The sequence below is a fragment of the Sciurus carolinensis genome, chromosome 13, assembly GCF_902686445.1.
Source record: "Sciurus carolinensis chromosome 13, mSciCar1.2, whole genome shotgun sequence".
NCBI lineage: Eukaryota > Metazoa > Chordata > Mammalia > Rodentia > Sciuridae > Sciurus > Sciurus carolinensis.
The window spans coordinates 48,383,511-48,408,256 of NC_062225.1; the positions used below are offsets into that span (position 1 = coordinate 48,383,511).

The 24,746-nt window shown below is 42.5% G+C and overlaps 1 protein-coding gene across 7 annotated transcripts in view; it reads right to left on the bottom strand.

Moving 5' to 3' along the window:
- The window catches only part of Eml6 (EMAP like 6), a 262,976-nt gene that overhangs the window by 13,184 nt on the left and 225,046 nt on the right, over positions 1 to 24,746 (bottom strand). For 6 of the 7 annotated variants that reach the window (XR_007104749.1, XR_007104750.1, XM_047523319.1 and 3 more), the window contains exons 29-32: positions 7,461 to 7,539; positions 5,443 to 5,572; positions 3,714 to 3,812; positions 2,565 to 2,738 (exon numbers count right to left, since the gene is read on the bottom strand). Coding sequence is in view for 4 of the 7 variants with exons in the window: in XM_047523319.1 (XP_047379275.1) it covers positions 2,565 to 2,738; positions 3,714 to 3,812; positions 5,443 to 5,572; positions 7,461 to 7,539 (482 nt within the window). In the remaining 3 variants the exon portion in view is untranslated. Of the gene's footprint in view, positions 1 to 2,564; positions 2,739 to 3,713; positions 3,813 to 3,943; positions 4,265 to 5,442; positions 5,573 to 7,460; positions 7,540 to 24,746 lie in introns of those variants that run through there. The other variant, XR_007104751.1, reaches the window with a different exon arrangement.

Sequence of the window (24,746 nt, forward strand, 5' to 3'; positions counted from 1 at the left end):
GTAGTTTAAATCTATCTCTTGATGTCTTAATTTTTATTTTAAACTTGTTACCTTTTCTTTCAAGTTTCAAAATCTAACTTATTTTCAGTGTTTTTATTCCAATTTTCACTGTCTCCCCTCCCTTAATTATTTATACAAATCTTTCCCCCCTTTCCTCCTGTCATTTTGTGTTTATTTGCTTTGACAATGGCTCTCTGCCAGAGTCAGGTAGGGGGGTATTAAGGCAGCTGGGCCTGTAACTGTCCCTCAGAGGCTCCCTAAAGGAAGCCCTTCCCAGGAGAGACTCCCAGGGCACTTCTCACTATCATTCTCTCTCCAGTTGGAATCCAGGACTTTCTGTAAAATTCATCTCACTACCTCAGGCTCAGAAAATTGTGAAATCCCTGATATCCAAGGTTATCATAAATAGTTAAAAGACAACAGCCTGGGAGAAAGTGCTTGCAACTCTTAGCAGAGTCAAAGGATCAACATTAATAATTGATGAAGCGCAACAAATTGTGAGAAAAATCACCCTCCCACCCCTCATAAAGAATGTATTTGAAGAGGTGAATTAAAGAAGACAGAACGAGTGGCCAAAAAGCCATGGAAAGAGGATGAGATAAGATGCATGTTTTTTAAGCCACTGTTCTTTCCTTGTTTGAATCTCGTGGATACTTCTAATTGTGGCGACATCTACATTCCTCTTTGCATTGGCTTCTACTCTGCTCAGAGCAAATTACATAATCTTGTCTAGGACCCAAAAAACATGCATTTTATGTAATAAGTGAAATATGTAATTTTAAATGCCATTTTGTCCTATTCTATATACACATCTTTCCCCAAGTAATCCTCTAACAAAAGAGGAAGGTATAATATGCTCTATAGTGATAAGAAAAATGCATATAAACCTCTCCAGACACATTTATTTGTAAATAGGACTTTATGTGAAGGAAAAGGCACACTAGAGAAGTAAGGGAGAGGAGGGGACCTGTCCACAGTCAACTGGGAGGAGGTGGTGGCTGGGGACAGGCTGGGGGATGTCATCACTGGCTCAGAATCCTTCTGCACAGATTGATTCCAACATTACCAAAGAGCAGCCTTCTCTTCTCTCTGGGAGCTTGTTTAAAGACATGGGTCCTCCAGTCCTCCCTCAGGAGGGCAGAAGGGGCTCCTGAGCAAGAATCTATGCCAGGGCAGGGCCAGAGCAGGTTCTGCCTGGAGGGACAGATGGAGGAAGTAGGACAAGCCTGTGTGTGTAGGGACCCTGCTATCACTTCCTCCCCAGATCTGGGATAGGGTCAGCAGTGTAAAGAAAATCATCACAAAGCCCTAAGAAAGGGCTTTATAATAAGGGATTTCCCACACACGTGGGCTCCTCTGGAAGTGAAGATAGCCATGTCTTTGGAAATGTCTAGCAGAGGATGGGAAAAGACCCCTCAAAACGGCATTCAGAGGAATTTCTCCATGGGATATACCCTGACTGACTGGAAGACATCTCTAGCCTTCCAGCTCTAGGATGCTCTGAGTCTGTAAGTTAGACTCGATTTCTCATCTGGGCTGAGTGGATCAGTTGGCCCACTTGACTCACAAGGAATGAATCTGCATTTACAGATGATCTACAGATCAATTACAGGGCTACTTGGACACAATGTACTGTTGAACAAGAAAATGAGAAGGGATAGTTTCCCAGGAACACTGTGAATCTAGCTATCTTCCATGAAATATAAGACATAATTCTCATTCTTAACATCTTTCTCAAATGGGACCTCAGAAGTATTGGAACTGTCCTCCTAATGTGCCCATCTCTTTATGCCCCTCCCCTCCCCCTCCATGGGAAGATGAAGAGATAATGGGACTCTAGACCTCTGAATTGGAGAAGTGCCACCTCTCTGCTTGCCTGCTCAGCGTGTCCCAGATAGCAGCTGCAGGCAGACCTCATTAATGTCCTCACTAATTGGATTTGCTTTTGCCAGAGCAGTACCTGACCTGAGGATATACTCAGAAGTCTGCACATCTTTAATTTTAAGACCACTGTAAATTTAGTAGTAGTTAGTTTGTGTGTGCTTGTGCATGCACATGTGTTGGGGGAGAGTAAGAAAGAAATTCATTAAACATAAACCTTGATTGTAAAATGAATCCCTATTCCAAAAAAGTTAAAATGTAAAAAAAAAAAAAAAAAAAATTAAATTCAACTTTGCTTCGGGAACTAAGATAGCGATTGCCACTCCACTTCCTATAATAAGGCAACTAAGGGGATAAGGCTGTAACAGAACCAGAGGAACCAGAAAGAACACCCAGGACAAGGAAGATTTTGTGAAGGCAGAAACAGGGAGGATGCTCCAATAGGTGTACTTCACCCAAGCGCCCAAAGATCCTTCACTAACCAGTCCAGGGTTCCCAGGCCAGCCTCCACCTAGCCATGGGGCCGAGGGACACTGTGACATCTCAGGAGCATCTACCTGGATCCCAAGAGCCCTGGATGCTGCTTGCCTAGTAGCAAGGCCTATGGTGGACTTTGGAGTGAGGCCCAGCTGGAGCTGCAAGCGTACCCCCTGGAAGGTACAGAACAGACCCACTTGGTTTACCTTCCTGCCATCGCCAGACAGTGATGGTGTGCTCAGGGTCCACTCCCACAGACACCAGCAGCTTTCCAGTGGCACTGAAGTTGACATAATTCACCCCCTTGGAATGGAAGCACCGCAGCATGGAGAGAGTGTGTTTGGTCATGGCGTCCCATATGTGGATTGAAGGTGTTGTTCCTGGGTGTGGGGAAACACAACAGAGAGCGATGGAGCCCAGGCAATGCTTGCATTCATTTCAAAGCCTTCCTTAGACAAGTTTCTGGGGGCATTACTGCTAACAGAGTAAGAGTCTTACTGTCTGACCTGGCCAGAAAAGACAATGGGAATTGCTGTTGAAGGCAAAGCCCTGTGGATGCTTACATCTGACACACACACACTTGTAGACGATTTTATACAAAGGAAACCGGTGAGGTCAGTGATTTGTATCTGCAAGTCAGCCAGATACAATCAGCAAACATGAGACGTTGACATGAATTTGCTGTGCAGATTCGAACTACTCACGGACAGAGCGGCCTTACCTGGGGTTTCCGTGATATCACCTGCATTGGGTGGGCAATGGCAATGAGGAAGCATCAAGGGAAAACAATAGCCAAAATAAGTCACGTTTCCAATAGCGAAGCACTCAACACCAGCATCAAAAAGTTCCAAATTAAATTTAAAAATGGACATGGGTTCAATGGAAACAAGCAGAAAGGTACTTTTGTAAAAACTGCCTTTGAAATGACAAATTAAAAACAAACAAACGTTTTACAAATGTGACTCGGTTCACATTTGTCCTCGGCAGCTTCTGAGGGTACAGAAGAGCAGGGTACACATACTGCAATCTACCTTTGCTGAGCACAAGCACCAGGCTTCAAGACATACGGGTCTTCAACGCCTGGGGCCTGAAAAATTATTCTTGCAAGTCCACAGAGATGGGGACCATTCATTTATTTAGACTCTCAGACTCTGATCTGCCTTTCCCTTTTTTTCAGAATCACCGACCACTGGATGTGAGAACTTAGACATAGATACATTTATGGTTGAAAAAAATCAACAGCAACATCCACAAGAAAGGGTGAGCGCCAGCTACACACTCCCTCTCCCAATAACTGCTACTAAGGCGGCGGCCCAGGTCAGCTGGGTGAGCCTTTGCTGCTGCACGGCTCCTACCTATCTGGCTGGTAGCCACCACATTTCTGTACTTGGGGTGCTGGTTCACTGTAAGGCAGAGGATGTCATCTGTGTGCTCCAGGTAGAAGCTCTGGCTGCCTAGGAGAGAGGTTACAGGCAGGTGAACGGTGGAAACTAAAGACCTTTCAAGAAAACCCCAAAGCTTCATGAGCAGTTTTTGGAAATTGTAAAAGTGACAGCTTAAAGTACCCCCCACCACCAATTCTTACTTTCAAAATCATTCTTGGAAAGACAAGAGTTTTTATTCTTCTTCTTCACATAATCTACCAGGGCTCAGAGAAGAGCCAGTGTCTGTCATCTGACACACTCAAGCTCCACCTCAGTCCCTCCCACTACCCTATGTGGGTCCAGAGCACAGTCCAAGTGCAGAGGCTTCCAGAGCCCAGAATAATGAGGGTGAGAGTTTCCTCCTCTTCATGGCACAGGGTTGATGGCTTCTCCATGTCTGCTTCTAGGCAGGGCAGGGTGAGGGGCCTGGAGATAATCCTCTGCTGCACCAAATGGCACAACTTATTCATCCTGAGGGAAGTCTGTGGATGAGAAATACTGAGGGAACCCTTTAATCATGTTTACTTGCCAAGTAATAAACCCATTGGCGTGCCCAGGTGATATAGGTCAAGGCTTTACCCCCCAAACCTAACTCATTATGTTGCAAGAAGTGGAAAATGGGAAAGAAATACTTTGTCCTTCACAGCAAATGGATTTGATGACTTCCAAAGTGGTCACTTTGAAACCACTTGTATACCCAAGAACAAAAAAAGAGTGATACAAAAAGAAATAGCACATGGCCTCTAAATTAATATGTGGCTATAAAATTGAGAAAATATGTAGAAAATTTCAAGACCTCTTTCCCCAAAAGTGACACAAATCAATACGCTCACAGTGACTTCACTGTCTAAATCTAAGCATGAACAATTTTACAGAACTAGGAGGGAATATAAAAATTTGGGAAAAGGTTTGTTTTGAAATATGAAGATAAAATGTTAACATTTAAATTTGAAGATAAAGATAATGAATAACTATTAAATTAACTTCTGAATGTTTCTTTGTGTTTGAAATGTTTCTTATTTTTTTACCTATTTTAGTTTTTATTTTTATTTTTACAGACTGCATTTTGATTCATTGTACACCAATCGGGTACAACTTTTCGTTTCTAAGGTAGTACACGATGTAGATTCACACCATTCATGTAATCATATATGTACGTAGGGTAATGATGTCTGTCTCATTCCACCATCTTTTGTACCCCTGTCATTATGTAGTTAAAGGACCTTTTGGGTATTTTTGTTTATTGTTTTTATTCTCATTGTAAATGTAGCTCAGGAGTCAGCACGATAAAACTTGAAAAATCCAACTGCTAAAAAAATTGGTCATGGCTAAAAACTGAAAAAAGTCACTCTGTGTGGGAATCTCTTGGCTCCACACTCTGTTCTCTCTGGCTTCTCTCACACCTTTCACCTTGGCTGCTGGAAACATGGATGGCTCCCTCCTGGGCCTACACCAAGTCAGGCTGGGCGAAAGCCAGAAAGGACGAGGGCCTAGACTCCCAGGACTCTGCCTGGGCTCTTCTGGGACTAAATGATACCAGCCTTGAAGTGAGTGAAATGGCTCTAAAGGGAAGGAGGATGGTTGAGCTTTGGGCATCGAAACAGTGGGAAACAGATATCAGGGCAGAAGTGAAGAGCTAGGTTGAGAAGGTGGCTCCCACCTGTGGAGAGGTTCTGGACGATGCCAGCCGCTGCTGTGTGGAAGATGATGTCGGCCCCGTCGTTAAGGTAATGTAGGTTGTTGCGGCAGTCAAATCCTCTATAGCCAAACACGTGGTCCAGAGCCAGCTCCTGCGTACACACACGTTAAAGCCACTCTTGGAGGAAGTAAGAGCAGAAGAACAAACCCATATCCAGGAATAGCCATGCGTGCCTCAGGACGGTATGGCTAGTGAGGGCCCCCCCCTCACTGAAAGCATTTTGCTTATTGACGGAGGATAAAATGTAGCCCTTTACTTAGTTCCCTAAAATGCTATGGGTGGCACAGAATTTTAGTGACTTTTCAAAATAAGTCAGATTTACTTCCTGGCTTCTTTAGTAAGCTGAGGTGCACTGATCTGATGCCCTGTCAAGGTGACCCAGAAGTCCTACATCTGCACGTGGCCTGCACTTGACACTCGAGATGAGCTAAACAGCAGCTCAGGTTTGTTTTGAGAAGTCCCAAAGATGCAGCTGGGACTGGCAGAGCAGAATACTGGGGCAAATGCCATGCTCCTTCTGTCAGTTGGTACTTGCCCTACAAAGCTTCTCCACATTTAGATCTTTTTGCCCCCCAGCGACTAGATACTATTCTGGGTTTATAGTCTTCTCTCCTTCCTGTCTCGTCTTCTATGACAAAGAGCAGTGACTGATTCAGATCAGTTCTCAGTTGCATTCAACACACATGTACTCGGCAGCTCCTCCATGCCTGGCACTGTGCTGGTTGATAGCATACAAGGTTAACAGGATGTGGGTCCTTTTCCTCCAGTTTCTGATTCTGGCCTTTACTCTTTCCAAAGTTTATCAATTGCAAACATCAGATTAATTCTCCTAAAATACCATGGCACTGCTAAAACATTCACTGTCTTCCACTGTCCATGGGAAAAAGCCCAAACTCCTGAAGTTGGCACAGTTGGCCCCATGCCCACGTATCTGATTGCTGCGCTCCTTGGTCAACTTGACTCTTAACCCACATATTATAAGCTTTCTTGTGTTATGATTTTACTTTTTCAAATTCTCAACTGGAAAGCTCTTTTTCTCCTTTGGACTCAGTCAATATCCACCCCTCAGACTTCCTGCAAGGTGTGTCCCAGAAAGGGTGCAATTCATAGATAATTCTGCTCCTGGAGAGAGTGGACAATGGGTCCAAGCTGGGCCAGTCTCCCCCAGGCATTTAGAATTGGGGGAAATGAGTTTGATTTGTGTTCTGGTGGGGAATCACAGGCAATGAGCTTGGAAGGTGGCTCTGGGTACGGTTCCTGAAACCATGAACTTGAACCCTACTGGCAATGTGGGAATCTCCTGAGTCTTAAAGCTGACCTGCGGCAGGAACAATTTAGACTTTAAAGAAAGTGCTCTGGGTTAGCACGTCTCTGTGAAAACAGCAGGCTCACTAGAGTTGATCCTCAAGTCTCAATGACTCAGTCCAAATCCTATCACTCACTGGGCTTGGTAATCCTGGACCTGAGAACTCCCTCAGCTTTCCTGCACCACAGTGTCCTCATTTGTAACAATACCTACCTCATATGTGAGAGGCTCCTTTGAAATATTTCATGGGAAGTATGAAGCATAGTACCAGCACATGGGAAAGTTCTCATGCCACATTAGAGACAGTAAATAAATTCTCTTATGCGCATGCTCATGTGCTCTCTTTACTTTCTTCCTTCTTGTCTATACAAGGGATGCTGAGGGCCTGAGTGGTAGGAGGCATAGCATAGGGCAGGGTCAGCTAAGAAGGACACGGGGCATTTCATAGTTAGTACTGATGGGCCTGGTAATAGGGCTGGGGATGAGGAAAGTGACCTAGATGTGAATCTGGTCCTGGGGATGGTGGACACAATGCCACGTAGAAGGGAGAGGGGACTAGAGAGAGCCAATGGGTTCGTTTGATGGAATCTGTGAGATACGCAGATGAAGATGTCCACCAGGCAGACTTAGAATGTTGATATCAGATCAAAAGCACATAGCTTAACCTCCTCACCTCAACCAGCTTCTTTTTTTTGGTAATATTGTTCTTCTGGAGTTTCTCAGGCTGGGGAGCTGCTCGGCTAACTGGTGGTCTGAAACAGAGAAGTCAAAGGAAGCACAATGTTGAACAAAAGGCTGCTTGCCGGTGGTTGGTGAGGCCAGGCTTCTTGCTCTTCTCCCTGGCTGGAGGACCCTCTGCCTGAGGTTGTTCCGTCCTGCCCCGCTCCCTTACCCACTCCTAGAAAAAGTAGCTTTTGACACACACGGTCCCATGTGGTTCCCCTGGGTTTGTAGTGCTGAGCTGGGTTCCTGCACCCTGGTCAGCAGCTGTCCCTCCTCCTCCACCTAGCATTGTCCGGGGAGTCAGGAGAACCCGTGAGCTAGAGGGGCTTGTTTTAAAATTAAGCAGGAGCCTAAGCAGGATTTCACTTACTGAACTCATTGGCCATTTCCAGACGGGGATGTGCCAATGCTGTTCACAATCAGACGGTCAAAGATCACGACATGATGTGAGATAGGACTCACAAGACAGGCTTTGGAACAGGCCCTAAGGCCACTTGCAAAGTGCCCAGGCTGGTCTGGCCACACGAAGGGCAAGAAGGAAGCAAAGTGCTGACAGAACTTTGCTCTTACCCTGCCCTATACCTCAGGGCAATGATCTGCCTTAAGCTGCTATTACCACACCAAAGGTTGCTTTTCCCTTCTCAGTTTAGGGGATTGAGGTCTCCAGATTCAGTGAAGAGATTTTATAAGGAGGAAATCCTAATGGACTCTTGCTTGAGTAGGCCAATGCTTTGCGGTTCCCTTAAATAAAACTTCTCTAAGTTTAGAAAATGGGGATGGGGTGGGGGAGGGGGGAGACCTGCACCAGCTCCTGCTGCTCATTCCAAATCCATTAGTTATTGTTCTGGGGAAATGCAAAGAGAAAGGATTACCTTGATCCCCTTGGAAGCAGCAAACAAAGCCAAGTGAGAAACTTAGTACAGTTTAGAGCAGCATTAGCAACCACCTCATTCATGCACAAGCATTTTCCAAGTGAACACATTCCTGTGTGGCACAAACCATGCTTCCCCAGCATGCCAGCAAAGAACTAAAACAGAAATGAAAGAGTGCACCAGTCTACAAATTCAGAAAGCTCATACCCTGGCGTCTCTGGGCAAACTCTGCACTAAAGCGCCTACAGAATGGGGAGAAAAAAGGAAGCTTGTCAATGCTTCCGGCACGCTCTCCACGGCTTTACAAGCCTGGGACTCTGCTTATTTTAGAGTGTGCTGGGGAGAAACTTGTCCGAAAAACAATGACATCCTCCTGGATGTTGTGGGGAGTTACCCACAATGGGTGCTTTGTTCCCAAATTAAGTTCGACTCATAGTTTAGCCCAATCTTCCCAGTGTTTCTCGGCAGGTCAGCCTGCCTGCCGAAACAGCTTGCGGACTTTTTTGTGCAGGAGAAAACAAGGTACCTTTATTTTCTCAGAAACTCTTCAATCAAAACATGTTATGTAATCATAAGTGATAATTGGACCAAATGGTATTATAATCACTACTGAAGGATGAGGAGAGCACACACCCCCGCCTGACATCATCGTCACCAAATTGAGCAAAATCTCGAGGCTGGGGCATGCCAGTTCTCACAATTAGACACTTCCTGCACATTAATTATCGCTTCCCAGGACATCTGCTCTTTCTTCTGTTTTAGTGGGGCTTTCAAATGAAATCCGTGGGTTTCTTCTTTCACCTAAAATCGTTTTAAGTGGATGACAAAAGCAAGCCAGGGGCTGTGATGACAGCAAGAGGTCACTGCAGCAGCAGCCGGTTCGTGAGGCTTCATTTGAGATTCAACACAGGGCTCGTTCCCAGGGCGCACACGGTTGTATAATATGCAGCATATTATACAGTGTAGAGAGAGTATGCATACGAGCACAAACGCTGTGTACTTATATATACACCAGATTGTATATATACACACAAAAGGCAATCCGATGCTTTTTTCACCTTGATTTTCAGTTAAAAAAAACTGAAAGGTAAAGCAATCTCAGACCGTTTCTTTCATATTTCACAAGCATATGTTTATAGCTGTATTGCTTCAAAACTGAAGATGAGGGGAGCAAGGGGGAGAAACCTGCGTTGTGGCAAATTCAGCGGGTTCTAAGGAGGGACCTTCACGCGTGTGGATTCTGCATGAGCACTAGTACCGGATGCTCACCGAACACCTGTGTTTTCCAGAGTGGTGAGGATACTTACTTGACAATTCCCTGCCTCCAGAGGAAAGCAAGTTAAAACACAATACAAGTATTAAAGGCTTCTTTCCGAGCATCTATAAACAGTGTTCGTAACATCAAACGTGGGAGGAACTGCCAAGAGTCTCAAACACTGGAGGTTTAGCATTTTTCAGCACATCTAAGTCCTTCCAGATTTAGATTCCACTGGATATGTGATGCCGAAGAGCTTTGCTGAGGTAGGAAAGAGTGGAGGGTACGAGGACATTCACTCACTTTTCAGACCAACAACTCCTTACAGTTGGTTATTCCCACTTGGCCCAGGATGGGAGAACCAGGAAGACAGTGAGCACTACTGGAGGTTGGCAGGAGACCCAACAAGGTTAAGCACCCAAAGGTGAGAGGGCAGAGAATCCAGGTAGGAGGTGCAGGCCCAAAAGGAAGTAGGGCTTTGAAGTGATTCAGGGAAACAAAGGGGGAAAACAGCTTCCATTGGGCAAAAATTAAAGGAGGGAGTCTCGAGCGAGAGCAAATTAGATAAAAGAGAGAGGGTGGTGGACAGGCCTGAACTCCAGAGAATGAGAGAGGCTCTGCCAGGGAAGAGAGGTGACAGCAGGAAGCCCAAGGAGAGGCCTGTGAGCCCGAGTTGTGACCTGGTGCGGAGTAAGGAGGCAGCCCTGCTCTTGGGCTCAATGCTGGGGGGCAGAGGGCACACAGAGTAGAGGTCACTGAAGATCACTCCACATCTGCCGGCAGCCATTACCTCCTGGCCATGGAAATAGGTGGCGTGCTCTGTGGGCAGTGCAGGACCATGGAAGGGTCAATCCCTGCCATTCTCCCACTGCCTAGCAGCCAGGCTCCTAAGAGAAGTATAGACTCAAAGACGTGTGGAGTATAGCCCTAATGCAGGGTCTCACCCCGCCAAGGCCCACAAGGGTGGCCCATGTCCTAGTTTCTTTCCTATCTTCTCGTCCCCTCCCCAAGATGTTGGACTGGCTGTGTGGGAGAAGGAGCAGAGTTCACAGCAGCCTGAAAAGCACAGGGAGTTCAGAGCCACAGATCTTCGGGAAGCTTCTGTGGTGGCTGAGTTGCAACCCAAGAAGAGGCACCATGAAAACCAACGGGGGATAGGGTTTGATCAAGGGTTGGAGAGAGAGAGCAAGAAAGTTGCTGCAATCAGTTCTGATAAAGAGGGGTCTGGCAGTGGGGAAACAGTTCCAATGAGCCATGAAATAAATGTAAGTTCTAAGTTGTTTTTAGTGGTAAGTCAGACGATGTTTAATGTTCAACATGTCTTTGGAGGAAACAACTTTGTTTAGGTTCCAAAATGTGCCTGAAATGCTCAAAGTGTTTTCAAAATGTCTTGGGAAATTCAGCTACCTTTGGATGATCTTAGGTGGAAACCAATACATGACCTGAACTCTATTTTAAAGAAATGTTCCCTAACAAGATCTATCACCCCATAGAGGAACTTCTGGGATTCAGTGAACCCCCTAAATATACAAAATTGTGTTTGCACATGTGTGGAAAATGAGGCATGTTTTAATTTGATTTTCAAAGAAGTCTGGGATTTAAGAGAGAAAAACTGACTTAAGATTTGCTGTTCTAGGATAAATCCAGGTTTAGGAAACATCTCCAAAGCCATGGGGCTCTCTGTTATCAAAATGAATGGACTTGGCTTCTGTTAAGTATACTCCTATGTCTTCCAGAACCATCTACTGAGTTGCTTCATGAAAAAGTGGAGTTAAGGGAAAAGTTTCAGGCAGGAGAACAATGGAATATCCTGAAATAAGCCCACCATGTTGAAAATGCTTTTGACAGAAACCTATGACAAAGTCTTGGATTTTTGTTTTGTTTTGTTTTTGGTGGTAATATAGCCTCAGAGTTGGTCATTTTAGGTGAATATAAAATTATCTGGATGAAAGATGGAGGGCATAAAGGATAGAGTGGAAGGAACTAAGAGTTAAAGGTGGGCAGATTAGTGAAGAGGTCACTGCAATAATCCAAGGGAGGAAGGATGAGCTTGATTTGGAACAGTGGTTGAGGAAGAGGAAATAAGCAAATATTCAATGAAATATTTGTGAAATGGGCTTCACTGCACTTTGTAGGGGATGAGTAGGAAAAGTAATTCAAGTGGAATACCAACTTTCTGGCTGGGGGTCTGGGTAGACGATGGTAGCATTGACAGAGACAGGAGAAGAGGGTTTATAAGAAAGATGATGGCTTCAGTTTTGACAAATCATACTTCAGACATCTGCATGACGGCTATACTAATAGGAAGTTCAGCTGAGAGATGGGACTCAGAGAAATGGCTGTGGGAATCATTAGTTGATGGAGAAGACATGAGATTCATCAGGGACAGGATACAGGGCAAAAAGAGAAGCCAGTCAAAGGTGAAATCCTGAGGACCAGTACCACATGAGGGGCTGGAAGAGGAAGCAAAGGGGGACACTGAGGAGAGAAAGAAAAGTAGGAGGTGGGCCAAGGGAGGCTGTTCCAAAAAAGGTGAGTGAAAGAAGAATGCCTGTAACTTCACTGTGCAATATTGTAGCCAGTGCCACATATGGTTATCAAGCACTTGAACCGTGGCTATAACAAATAAAGGTGTACTCTGTGAAACACAGATCAGATTTTAAAGACCTAGTAAAACTAATTTTTAAAAAGGATATAAAGTAACTCATTTAAAATATTTATTATAGGTTGATATAATATTTTTAATACATGTGTTAAACAAATTGTATTATTAAAATTAACTTCATCATTTTAACCTTTTTAATGTGGCAGCTAGAAAAATCACACATAGGGTTCACATTATATTTATATTACATGATGCTCATCTGAAAGAAAGAGTTGACTGGATTAGGGAATTCGAAAGTATCCATGTCAGGAGACTGGCAGGGACAGAAGAGACAGAAGGGGACAGAGAATAAAGGAAAGACTTTGTGAAGCCTGTATGAGAAGGGGAGAAGGGAGGAAAGAGAGGGAAGGAATACATATGTAAGTGTATGAGTTGAAGTTTTTTTTTTTTTTTTGAAGAGGGTTGGGTGGGAATGGGAAATACTAGAAAGTGTTTCTTGGTTGAGAACATGGATCCAGCTATGGGGCAGTGGCACCAGAGACACAGAAGAGATAATGAGGGACACAGATGGACAGGAGGCCAGGGTCCAAGCAACAGCCAAGGATCCAGCCTTGAAGAGGAGGAGGGACTCATTTTCTCTGAGAAGAGAAGGGAGGAGGTAGAAAGCAATACAGAGGAAAAAGAATTGTCAAGATGGAGTTCATGTGCATTGGCTTCTGTTTTCTCAGAGACAGAGGGGAAAGCAGCTATCCGCCAAGTATATGGGGCATAAGGTGGAGGAGGGGGCAAAAATTTTGCTGACTACTGGGAGGGTGGTAAAGGGAGCCAATTAAAGAGAAGAATAAAATGAACCAGCAGCGCACAACCTACGTGTGACTGGCAAAGTGGCATCTCTGTGGTGGCAACCTTCACCAATGTATGGTTTTTCTAGTGGAAAAGTAGGAAGTAGGAGAATACAGGGGTAAAGAGCCCAGGGGACTGCGAGAGTGACAGTAGGCAGGCAAAATAACAAGGCTACAAGGGGGCTAATGTACTCAGGGGGCAAAAAAAATGGAGGTGTCTAGGCACTAGATGTCTTCAAGAAATTAGAGATCATGTGCACTCAGAATGAGAAATCCAGAGAGAGAAGGTTAAGTCACTGAGGGAGAAAGGATGGGTGAAACCAAGGCATGGCAGCAGCTGGGGTCATCTAGGTGATATTAGCTGAACCCCTCAGACACAGGAAGTTGATAAATGAAAAAAATAGGGAGGAGCAGAAGATGGCAGAACATGAAGTGAACTTCAAAGGGGTAGGATGGAACAGATTTAGGAGTGTGCCAATGTACTTTAAATATGCCCACAGGAGCATCCCGACCGTCCCCGCTATTCAGCCAGTAACATCATTTGGGGGGCATGAATTGAACATCCAAACAATTGCTTCTACAAATGCCTCCTTGGTGACCACATTTTGACCCACACAACTGTAGAAAGAGTTCAATGATCCTGATGGCATCCACTCCCTCCAGAGTATCTGAGATTTTCAGAGAGCTGACTGAAATAGTGAAACACAATCTGTCATAGTCTACAGGATGCACCCTTTTGATAGAAAAGCGCATACCTATTTATCATGTGTTTTTAAAAAATCTCCATAAATAAACAGGTTTGATTCGACTGGTTAGGTTGCAGGAGTGTGATTTAAAGAAAAAATTATTTTCTAGCATGTTACCTCTGGATTTTTATGCCCTGACACACTCTTTGTGACAAAAGATAAACAAATCATCTTATAATGAATGGCAGTTTAATGCCTAAAATTATCAGTTATATAGAAGTCAGAGCTTTGCTTCAAACTTAAACAGAAAACCAAGAGGTTGAATAAGGAAAAATCACTTATGAAAACGGCATTAAATTCACTTAAAATATTAATTATTTGGGTTTTGGTGGAGTTACCCGGCTAAACAAAGGCCTTGAAAATAATTTCAGTGTTTCAGATATATAATTTCAGTTTCTCCCAACCACCTTCATAAAAAGAACAGCTCTGAGGGCTGAACCCTCACAGAATTATGCGGGGAGCGAGGGAGGAGAGAGCAGGTCAGGTAGGCTCTGGAGGGCAGGCAATGCTGGCCCATCACCCCTGCGCTGCGCATGCGCAGTCACACTCTCCCACAGGGAGGGCCGAGCCCCCAGACCCCACGCACGCGCAGTGACTCTCCCACCATGAGGGCTGGCCTAGCGTTTCTGAAACATAGAAACCAGTGCAGAGCTCCATACTAACTGCGGGCTCTTGGAAGGTCACTCCATTCTCACAAATGGGATGGGCATGTAGGATTAAAGCTTCGTCCCCGTTTACTAGACCAAGCTTTAAGTCAAGATTGAACAGTTTTGATAGGTCTCCCTATGGTGAATTGGCAGCACTTGCTCAGCAAGATTGTCATTTCTTAGCAACTCTAACAATACAAGCTTACAAAGCAGCTATTGAGCGGGGATGACAAAGGGCCTCTGTCAGGCCCAGAGCAAAGGAAAACATTGGGAGAGCAGGCTCTTCACTGGCCCATTGACATGGCCTGGAGGGAGCATCGCAGGCTTCATCAGCCGCATCATGCCTCAGGCAAGCTTGACGTTCACACAAAACTACTGATTAAATAAAGCATTTTTCAAAAATTGGGGGCAGGTTCTCCCAGAAGATTTCTGTCTCCAAACATAGCATAAAAGGTTAAGAGAAAAACTGGGATTGCCTATATATGGTGGTGTGTTTTAACTCGAGGAAATCTGTCTAAATCTTCCCTATTTTTTAAACACGCTGCCACTTAAGAGCCTGTTGTTTCATTATAAATTTGCTGACAAAGAAGCTTTGTATGTAGAATAAGTGTGATGGCAACAGTAACACAGAATTTGTTCAGTTCCTTTTGCCTGGGGTTAAATAGATTTAAACCAAATATTTCAATTCCTAATGGACAGATGGTGTAAAGCTAAAGGAAAACCAAAATTGTTCAACCAAATGTTTTTTGAGTAGTTTCATAGCCAGATGGGGCATTCTCAGATTCTAAGTGCGACACATGGTTTCCCACAAAGATAAGGCCACCCACAAGTGCTAACAAAATGAAGGTGAAAGTCATCATTGACGAGGAATGAACTTGCACAGCATTCTGGGGAGAAATTTAGTTAGCTATTTATTAAGAGAAGCAGTCTAGGTAAATTCTTCCATTCACCTACTCATTCAGGAAATATTTACTATGTCCCATGTGTGAGGGGCACTGTTGAGCACATAGTGGAACTGTGACCCTCAGGGGACCCAGAGTCTTATCAAAGCCTGCATCTTGTAGAATTTTAAGTATCTTGATGCCATGGACCCCATACATTACGAATTATAGAAGGCTATTAATTTGAGGCTAAAAAAATCAAAACTGGAACAAACAAAAACCCTATAACATTTCTTTATAAACCCAGGGTGTACTGTTTTCTATATAGGACTTGCTTTTAGCTTGGTTCATAAATCTATTCAAATGAACTCAGAAAGAAGAGCTAGAAGATAAATTTTAGGGACAAATCCATTGAGCCATAGGCACAATTTAAGAAAATGGGAAGCCTTGGTGAAGCTCACACCAGTTGCTTCACAAATAAAGGCACTGCCACTTCAAAAGTCTCAAAATCTGCTTCTCATTTTGGTTTGGTAAAAGTTCCTTGGTTTCCTAAGGAAAATATGCCTTTGAGTGAATATGTACCAGACGGACTGAAATATTAATGTAAGAATATTCGCAGATCCCTTCTCTATAATCCCCTGCTAAGAATAATCCTGGCACTGCCATCTCCATGCTTCCTGGTGCTGGCAGCTGAGATGGAGAGGGAGCTGCCTTGTGGTAGAAGACGGTTTGTGAAGTGTAAACTGTTCCTTTCCCCAGTCCCCACCATGGAGGACTGGAAAAAGGACCCTACTTATATCAGTATGAAAACTGTTAGCCCCTGTTGTTGCTGGGGAGTGGGAAAGGGTAAGGAGAGAATCAGCAGAGTCCTGCAGAGAAGGGAGAACAAGGATTACCCTTCAGGATCACATTTGGGGGTTACTGAAAAGATGATGAGCTGCTGATGGTTGGCATCAGCCAAATGTGGGTAAGTACTCCAAGGGGCCACTGTTCCTGGAAATGAGTCCCTGTTCCTGGGGACTATTGGAGGCACCAGTCATCCACACACATGAAAAGAAGCTTTCAGCATGTATGACTGAGAAAAAAGAGTTGCTGGGTACCCAAGATCCCTCCTGAACACCCAGCTGTCCAAATACCCTACCAGAGAAAGGGGGAAATCACTTGAATGCCACTGAGATGCATCCTGGAGGTAAGGGCCTTTCCACTTCCAGCCATTGTTTGGATTTCCCTAAAGGTAGAAGCCAGATGGGGACCATAACCTAAGGGCTGGAAGGATGGGCAGGGGTGCCAATTCTTAGAGGCAGCAATTTCCATCCTGAATTTCTGAATTTTAAAGACAAGGTGTTGACAGGATCTCAGAATTTGATATCTACTCCAAGTATACTGGAAATGAACTTAAATGAACTTGTTTAAGTGTTAAGGTATTTATTCACTGACTACTAACAGAATCTTGGTTTTAGACATGAAACAGTTTATAAATCACATACTTTGTTTTCAGAGTTCTTCTCAGGGTACAGAAATGATACAGCTAGAGGGATGACCAAGGAACCATCCGACTGCGCTGGGCCTGCTGAGGCATGATTCTGCTGAAGCTAAAGTCAGCTTCTCTAACCTCATGGTAGATGTGTTGACATGTACTAGAATTGCAATGTGGTACTCATCCCTCCTGGGCTATTAGGCACACAGTTAGACTCTCCTAAGCATTTGGGAATGTGTTTGGGAAAGAGTTAGACAGTAGAAAGATACAGAATATGATCATAGGAAAATAGTAAAGAAATCCTATTATGCTCATAAAAATCTTGTAATTAACAGCAATAATGGCAATGCCATTGTATCTTAAGCCACCCTGTTTTGGACTGGCTCTTATTTTGTAAATTGCCCCTTGTAAAGTCATTGTTTTCTTTTTCCTTTGCCCAGAGTTGTAAATTTTAAACAGAACCACCTTTGAATGACTTAAGACATTAACTACTGGTGTCAGGTATTAGAGAAAAGGAACTAGATAAACACTGACTTGCAGGCAACCTAATCAGTGATCTTTCTTTAGTTTTCCAGAGTTCATGACATCTGATGGTTTTCAGGTGACATCAGACTGTGGACCAAGAATTTGCAAATCTTATACCTTAATTAAAAGTGGAATAATGTTTAACTTGCAGGGAAATAATGTGCTTATCTAAAGAATTATGGGGATGGTCCAGGAGATAAAAGTTGGTTTTTATCTCAAGAATATTCTGACAGAAGAAAAAAAGAAAATGCAAGCCCCAGATCGTGAAGACCCTGCTCAACACATAGCCTTCTTTCCTGCTGTCCCCTGTCCCCTTTTTCTCCCCATGAATACCCTTTTGCATGCCTTAGCTCCCCACCATGGTCTTTGTTTGGGGGATGATAGCCCTGCCCATCTTCTCAAGGCTGGCCCTTGAATAAATCTGATTGCCTTCTCACCACCTCTCACCTCCTAAGTATTGGCTTTTGGGTAGTGAGCAAATGGATTTGGGTTCCATAACAGTAAATATGATTATGTTTTACTGGAGCATTCTGGGGATTTCAAAAACCATAATTGTGCTGAGGAAATGTACTACTAAGTGCCTGATTTATGTAACCATATCTATTTTCCATACATTCTAAAACTAAATAAAATTTACAATCTCTAACTTTTGTATGGTCACCTTTCCATAGTTTGCATTACTATCCTATTATGTGGATTAAGAAGACTGGTGTCAGAAGTGGGATTAAAAAAGGAGTTGTGTTTTATTTTAACTCTCATTAAGTCAACTTTTCTTATAAAATCAGAGATTCTAGAACTAAGTCACAAGGGGAATTGAAAGATGCCAAAGTCTTCAAATTTGGAGAGGTAATAGTTGATATGAATCCTGTCACTGATTTTTGCTTAAAAAAATGGTCAAGAGGAGACTAATTTCAAGTTTAAAGTTTTAACATTGAGGATTTCTAATATAAAACATGTACTGTTTCCCCTTATAAGTAGCTGGACCTTAGAAATGTCATTTAGAAAAATAAATTTTAAAAAGCTGCAACAAAATACAGGTAGCCAACAATCTCAGAATTTTGGATCAGCCCAGATGGAGATAGCAATTTGAAATGTTTTCGATCCCTTACTTAAATGATGAAATGTATATTTTACCAGCCCAGAAAGAGCAATTTGAAATGTTTTCGATCCCTTACTTAAATGATGAAATGTATATCATACTATTTGTAAATTGGATATTCCATTACGGTGATAACGTACAGAATTCCCATGCATTATTCAACACTGTACTAGATGTCAATAGAATCACTTAATGGAACTACAGCCTTGTTATAGCTGGGATAACTAGAGGATGCTTTTTTTCTTCTTCTATTAAAGCTACCATTCCAGGCTTTGATCAAAGATCCAAGAAAATTTGTTCTACCAGGCTGGAATGAGAAAAATAAATTTTAAAGATGACATTCAGAGGACAGAAATTTTAAAAATGGTTTTCTAATTGTATTAGGGACCTCATTCCTGCTCCTCAGATAGGGCAATGATATTCAGGATATATAAGAACTCAGAACTTTACCACCAAAAAAACAAAACCCAATTAATAAATGTGCAAAAGAAATAAACAGATGCTTCTCAAAGGAAATAAAAATGACCAAGAAATATATGAAAATATGTTCAACATCTGTAGTAATTACAGATTGCAAATAAAAACTATGTTGGAATTTCATCTCCTTCCAGTTAGAATGTCAATTATGAAGAACAAAAATAATAAGTGTTAGGGAGGATGTGGGGGAAAAGGTACACTTCTACACTGTTGGTGTAACTGCAAATTAGTGCTACCACTCTGGAAAACAGAATGGAGATTCCTCAGAAAACTAGGAATGGAAATACCACATGACCCATCTATCCCACTCCTTGGTATATATCCAAAAAGATTTAAAACCAGCATACTATAGGGATGCAGCCACATTAATATTCACAATAACCAAGCTAGGAAATCAACCTAGATGCTCATCAATAGATGAATGAATAAAGACAATGTGGTATATATACAAAATGAAGTATTACTCAGCCATTAAAAAGAATAAAATTATGGCATTTGCCAATAAATGGATAGAACTGGAGATTATTATGCTAAGTAAAATAAGCCAGACCCCAAAAGTCAAAGTTTGAATGTTTTGTCTGATATGTGGAAGCTAGTCCAAAATAAGGGGGAGAGAGGAAAATAAAAGGGGGGCATTCCATCAAAATAGAAGAAAGGTCAGTGGAGTAGATGAAGGGGACTGAGGAAGAGAGAGTAGGAACAGGATAGGGAAGAACTGTGAAATGTATCTGACCTAACTTTCCTGTGTACACATATGAATATACCACAGTGAATCTCATCATCATGTATATCCATAAGACACTAATTTTAAAAAACTATTTAAAATCCCACTTCTTTTTAGAAAATAAGGTGGTTGGGGTTGGGGCTCAGTGGTAGAGCACTTGCCCAGCACATATGAGACTGTGGGTCTAATCCCCAGCACTGGGAAAAATCCCGAATCCCTGTGCCATATTATAATTCATCTAGATATTCATGGTAGATAACATGTACACAATATTGAATATCTAGGTGGATTATAATTGATAAATTGGCAGCTAAAATAAGTATATTTTCTACAGTTTTGCATAATTCATTGGTAAGCTAAATTAAACTGGTGCCAAGATAATACAACTTAAGTGTTAAAAATAACTCTTCTACTTTTTTTTTTTTTTTTAAGGGAATGATGACCTTTAGCCTGAGATAAAGCAGGACAGGCTGGCAGCAAGCCCAAGGCCTTTCTGAGGAAAGAAAAAGAGACCTTAGGTCAGTGCAGGATTTTAGTTTGTAGTCATAGCTATGCAGCTTCTGAGATAAGAAGACTTGAAGGCAGACTTGAACCTCTCCTTTTACAGTTAAGTGAAAAATGCTGTATCAAGTAAAATAACATTGTAAAGATGATAGAGAAATAAAGTGGAAGTCCTCCATTCTGTGGATTGAACTCAGGGGCACTCAAACCACTGAGCCACATCCTCAGCCCTATTTTTGTATTTTATTTAGAGACAGGGTCTCACTGAGTTGCTTAGCACCTCACTGTTGCTACAACTGACTGAACACAGGATCCTCCTGTCTCAGCTTCCTGAGCCATTTAATTCATCCCTGGGTGGATAGCCAAAATCTGTAATCGGTGCCTGTTAATAAAAAACCTTGAAAAATCCAGTCTTCTCACTCAGGTTCATGGAGAAAACAGTACTAAGGATTGAACCTAGGGCTTCATGAATGCAGGTGATCACCCTACTGGTAAGTTACATCCTCAGCTGGAGAAAACAACCTTCAGCTAAGGTAAGGAAATATTTATATGCCAATTTTGATAAAAATAGTTCAGTGGGTATTTAGTCTGTATTTTGTCATCATAAAGTTAGGACTCTGCCTGAATGCAGGTTCCAACTGAATACAGTAAATAAAAAACTTCCATTATTATGCCCCAGGCAGATGGTTAATCTAAGCAGTTAGGAGACACCTGTGCTCCATAGTATGCATTTAAAAATAAATTGCTAAACCATGTCCCCACCAAATGTAACTAGGAGGAATAATGCCTGATCAGTTGACTGGGACTGCAGTAAAACACACAGGTAGGTCCTTTTAGAGTCTATCTTTATATTATTAAAAAGAAAGTACCTTTGTGAGTCACCTCTGTGATGATCACACCCACCATGCAAAATTGGGGCTGTATGTTAATTTGTTGACAATAATCATTTCTGTAGTTTCTAATATCTGTTATTTTCTTCACATGAAAATAAAAACCTCTGGAACTGAGCCAAAGATGTTTCAATGTTCTTTTTAAAGACATTTGGGAATGCCAAAATGTAATGTGCACGTAAGATTTTAGAAAGGAAGACTCCTCAGTGTACTAACATCCCTTTTAAGTTGATTCTTGTGGTATCCCCAGAGAGTGGTGTCAAAACTATGGCTCACCAAACTGTTACACTGGGTGAAGTTTCAAATGTCTCTAATGACTCTTGATATTGATTTGGTTGTATTTTACAGGCATCTCTAATTGATTTTTTAAAAAATTTCAGAGACAATATTAAGAACTACCTACATATATGCAAAAACATTTACAAGTGACAGTAATTACTGCTCAACAATAAAATAGCTTCAAGTTCTTTTCTGTGATATCAGTTTCCACCAGAAACAAAGGATGAGCAAGATATTTTCTTTTCTAAAATAATTGTTACGGTACTAAAGGTTGAACCCAGGGCCTTGTGCAGGCCAGCGTTCTACCCACTGAGCAACATTCCCAGTCCTTTTTAATTGTGAGACTGGCCTTGAACTTGCAGTCTTCCTGCCTCAGCCTCTGGAGTCCCTGGGATTACAGACTGAGCTAGATATTTCTGTGTGCCCCTTCATATCTTCTCCTGCTGTGCTCTGCAATGCTGGTCTCCGTGGGTCTTCTTCCTGTTTCCCTCTGACTGGCTTCTGCTAAGGGGAGGCACTAGCAGATCACAGGGTGGGCGGAGAATATAACTGGGGCTTTTATTCTCTCAAGGCCTCCTTGCTGGGACTCAGGCGGGTGACCTCCAACGCTCTCCCACAGGTTCCAGCTCTGGTCCCAGAGACCCTCTGGCAGAGTTCCAGCTCTGTTTTCTCCCTCTGGCAGCAGCTTCCTTCCCTTTCCCCTCAGTCCCAGGGTTGGTAATGGCATCCAGCTGCGCCAACTCCAGGGCACATCCCTTTCCCTCCCCCTTTCTCTTAAACCTGCCCACCCCTTGTTAAATACCCTTCATTAAGGTCCCCTGATTACCTATTTTTTGGAGAACTGTCTCTTTCCTGGGGCCACAAATGACACAAAAAGTTTAGGCCAAATCTGAAAGACTTAGGTTATCTCTTTCACCGTCTGCCAATTTTACAAAATTCTGTCTAAGCTGATAGATGTTCCGTATTTTTGTTTTCTTTGAAGCCAATTTAGGAGCTTGAGCCGAGAATAAAAGTCAGAAAAGGAAAGATTTCTAAGTTTGAGACAACAGTATAAAACATAATTGAATAAAGCAATTGCTAGAATTTAAAATTACAAAATGTAACATGGTACTTCATAAACAGTGGCAAAACCCAAACAAACAAAAGCCACTATTAAAACAAGGTGATATAGTTGGGATCTAAAATGTTCCTTAAAGGCCCATGTGTTAAAGACTCAATTCCTGGCTTGGTGTTATTGGGAAATGGTGGGGAGCCTCGTGGATTTAAAGTGTGTGCGGTGGGTGGGGCGAAGTCCTTGAACGGAATGGGACCTTGGTCCTTCTTCCCTTAGCCATGAGGTGGGCAGCTCTGTTCTACCATGCCCTCCCCAGCAAAATACACTTTTTCTCTTTAGAGTCAGTTATCTCGGGTAACAACAATAGAAAGCTGGCTAGTACACAAGGCAAAAAAAAAAAAAAAAAAAAAAAACCAACTAAATTTAAAATATCAATAAAACCTCATGATCTTTAAAAAAAATTCTTTTTCTATTTTGCATCTATAATTTCCGCCCCCAGTGATATCATGGATTAAACCCACAGGTGTTCTAAGCTACATCCCCAGTCCTTTTTACTTTCTAAATTTTGAGAGAGGGTCTTACTAAATTGCCCAGGCTGGCCTCAAACTTGCAATCCTCCTACCTTAGTCTTTCAAGCAGCTGGGATTATAGGTGTGTGCCACCTTGCCTAGTGTGTCTGTGATAATTCAAGCTATCTCTAATAGTCCTGGGGGAAAACACTATTCATAGAGCTCAGATGCCATTCTTGGGAAAGGAAATCCAAATTTGAGAGTGGAACCTATTGTCACAAAACAAGGACAATTTCAGAGTACTCTAAAGAAGACATCTACACCAACCCAAAGGAAAGTCTGTTGAAGACTAGACAGTAAAAGTTTAAACATGAAACAATGATAACCACGAATTAAAATCAGTTGAGCCTAAAAAAAGGTTATAACATTACTTCATGAGACGAACTGTAAAAGAGGAATATTTGCCAATAGCAATTGATTGGTGTTTAGTTTACCACCAAAAAATGAGAATAGAGTGGCAGATGATTTAACTGACCTTCCATTTATGAATTAAGCAGTTACTTGAGATGCAAGATATTTTCCTCCTCACTATGAAATGCCCAATCTTAGGCCAGAAAATTAGATGATAAAAGTGGAATTTAGACTGACCTGAAATGTGGGCCTCCTGGGAAATGTCTCTGAAAGTGAACCTGCCCCTCCCCATCTGGCAGCCGGTGTGCACTGGTCACCTGCATCTGGGGAACCGCCAAACCTGGAGCCAGTCTCTCAAAGATCAGGGAGGAGCCCCGGAGGTGAGAAGGTATATTTTCCCATGCAAATGATGAAGCATAAGCACTATTTACATCCCAGTGGGAATCTGGGAGACTTGAGAATATTGAGTCACTGCCTACCTCAGGTTTTCGATTCTGTGCGTCTATGAACAAAACCTTTACACCCTGTCAGCATCTCCCGACATTCATATCACTCTCCATTGTGCAAAGCATGTACATGGCCAGGGCAGGAATGCTCAACAGTCCTGTCCAGTTGAGGATAATATGGCCATAGAACAGTGACCACTGCATATCGTGTCTTATTCTTCCTTGTTCAAAGTGACAGGTTAAAAAAAACAAAAATGCAAAAAAACAAAAACAAAAACAAAACCCTCATTCTGCCTTCTCTAACCACAGGACAATGAGAAGCTTTATTTTTATCTGTACCTGGATGAGAGGACTTCACAGAACCTAGAGATTTTGGATGTGGGGCTGGATGCAGTAACTTTGGGATCTCTCTCTTAGGCAGGTGGTAACTGCATTTGCAATTCATTTGGTTCAGGTGGAGGTGATTACATTGCTAGTCTATGGGTGGCATGTGATTATATACTCAGGAATAGTCTCTTTTATTCTGCACCACAGAGACTGGTTCAACGGTAATCATGTGACCCACCTGAGTCAACGAAGCATCACAGGACATTTGTGCAGACTTGTGAATCAGAGATAGTACTTTCCTGTTGGTTTCGTCTCACAGAGACTAGAAGGTCTAGTTATTTTTTTTTTTCTCTTAGAATCTTTTTTTTTTATTGTAAACAAATGGGACACATGTTGTTTCTCTGTTTGTACATGGAGTCAAGGCATACCATTTGTGTAATCATAAATTTACATAGGGTAATGTTGTTTGATTCATTTTGTTATTATTATTTTTTTAAGGTCTAGTTATTGCTGCCATTTTTCTCCTTGGAGAATTTCGATAAACCAGAAGGAGTAGAATTGAGATATAGGGTGAGAACACAATCCCTGCAGCAGGATTTGGAGTCTCCATATCAAGAGACACCTGAAGTTGCTCTGTTCCTGTGCTTTTAGGTGTGTGAGCCAATAAAA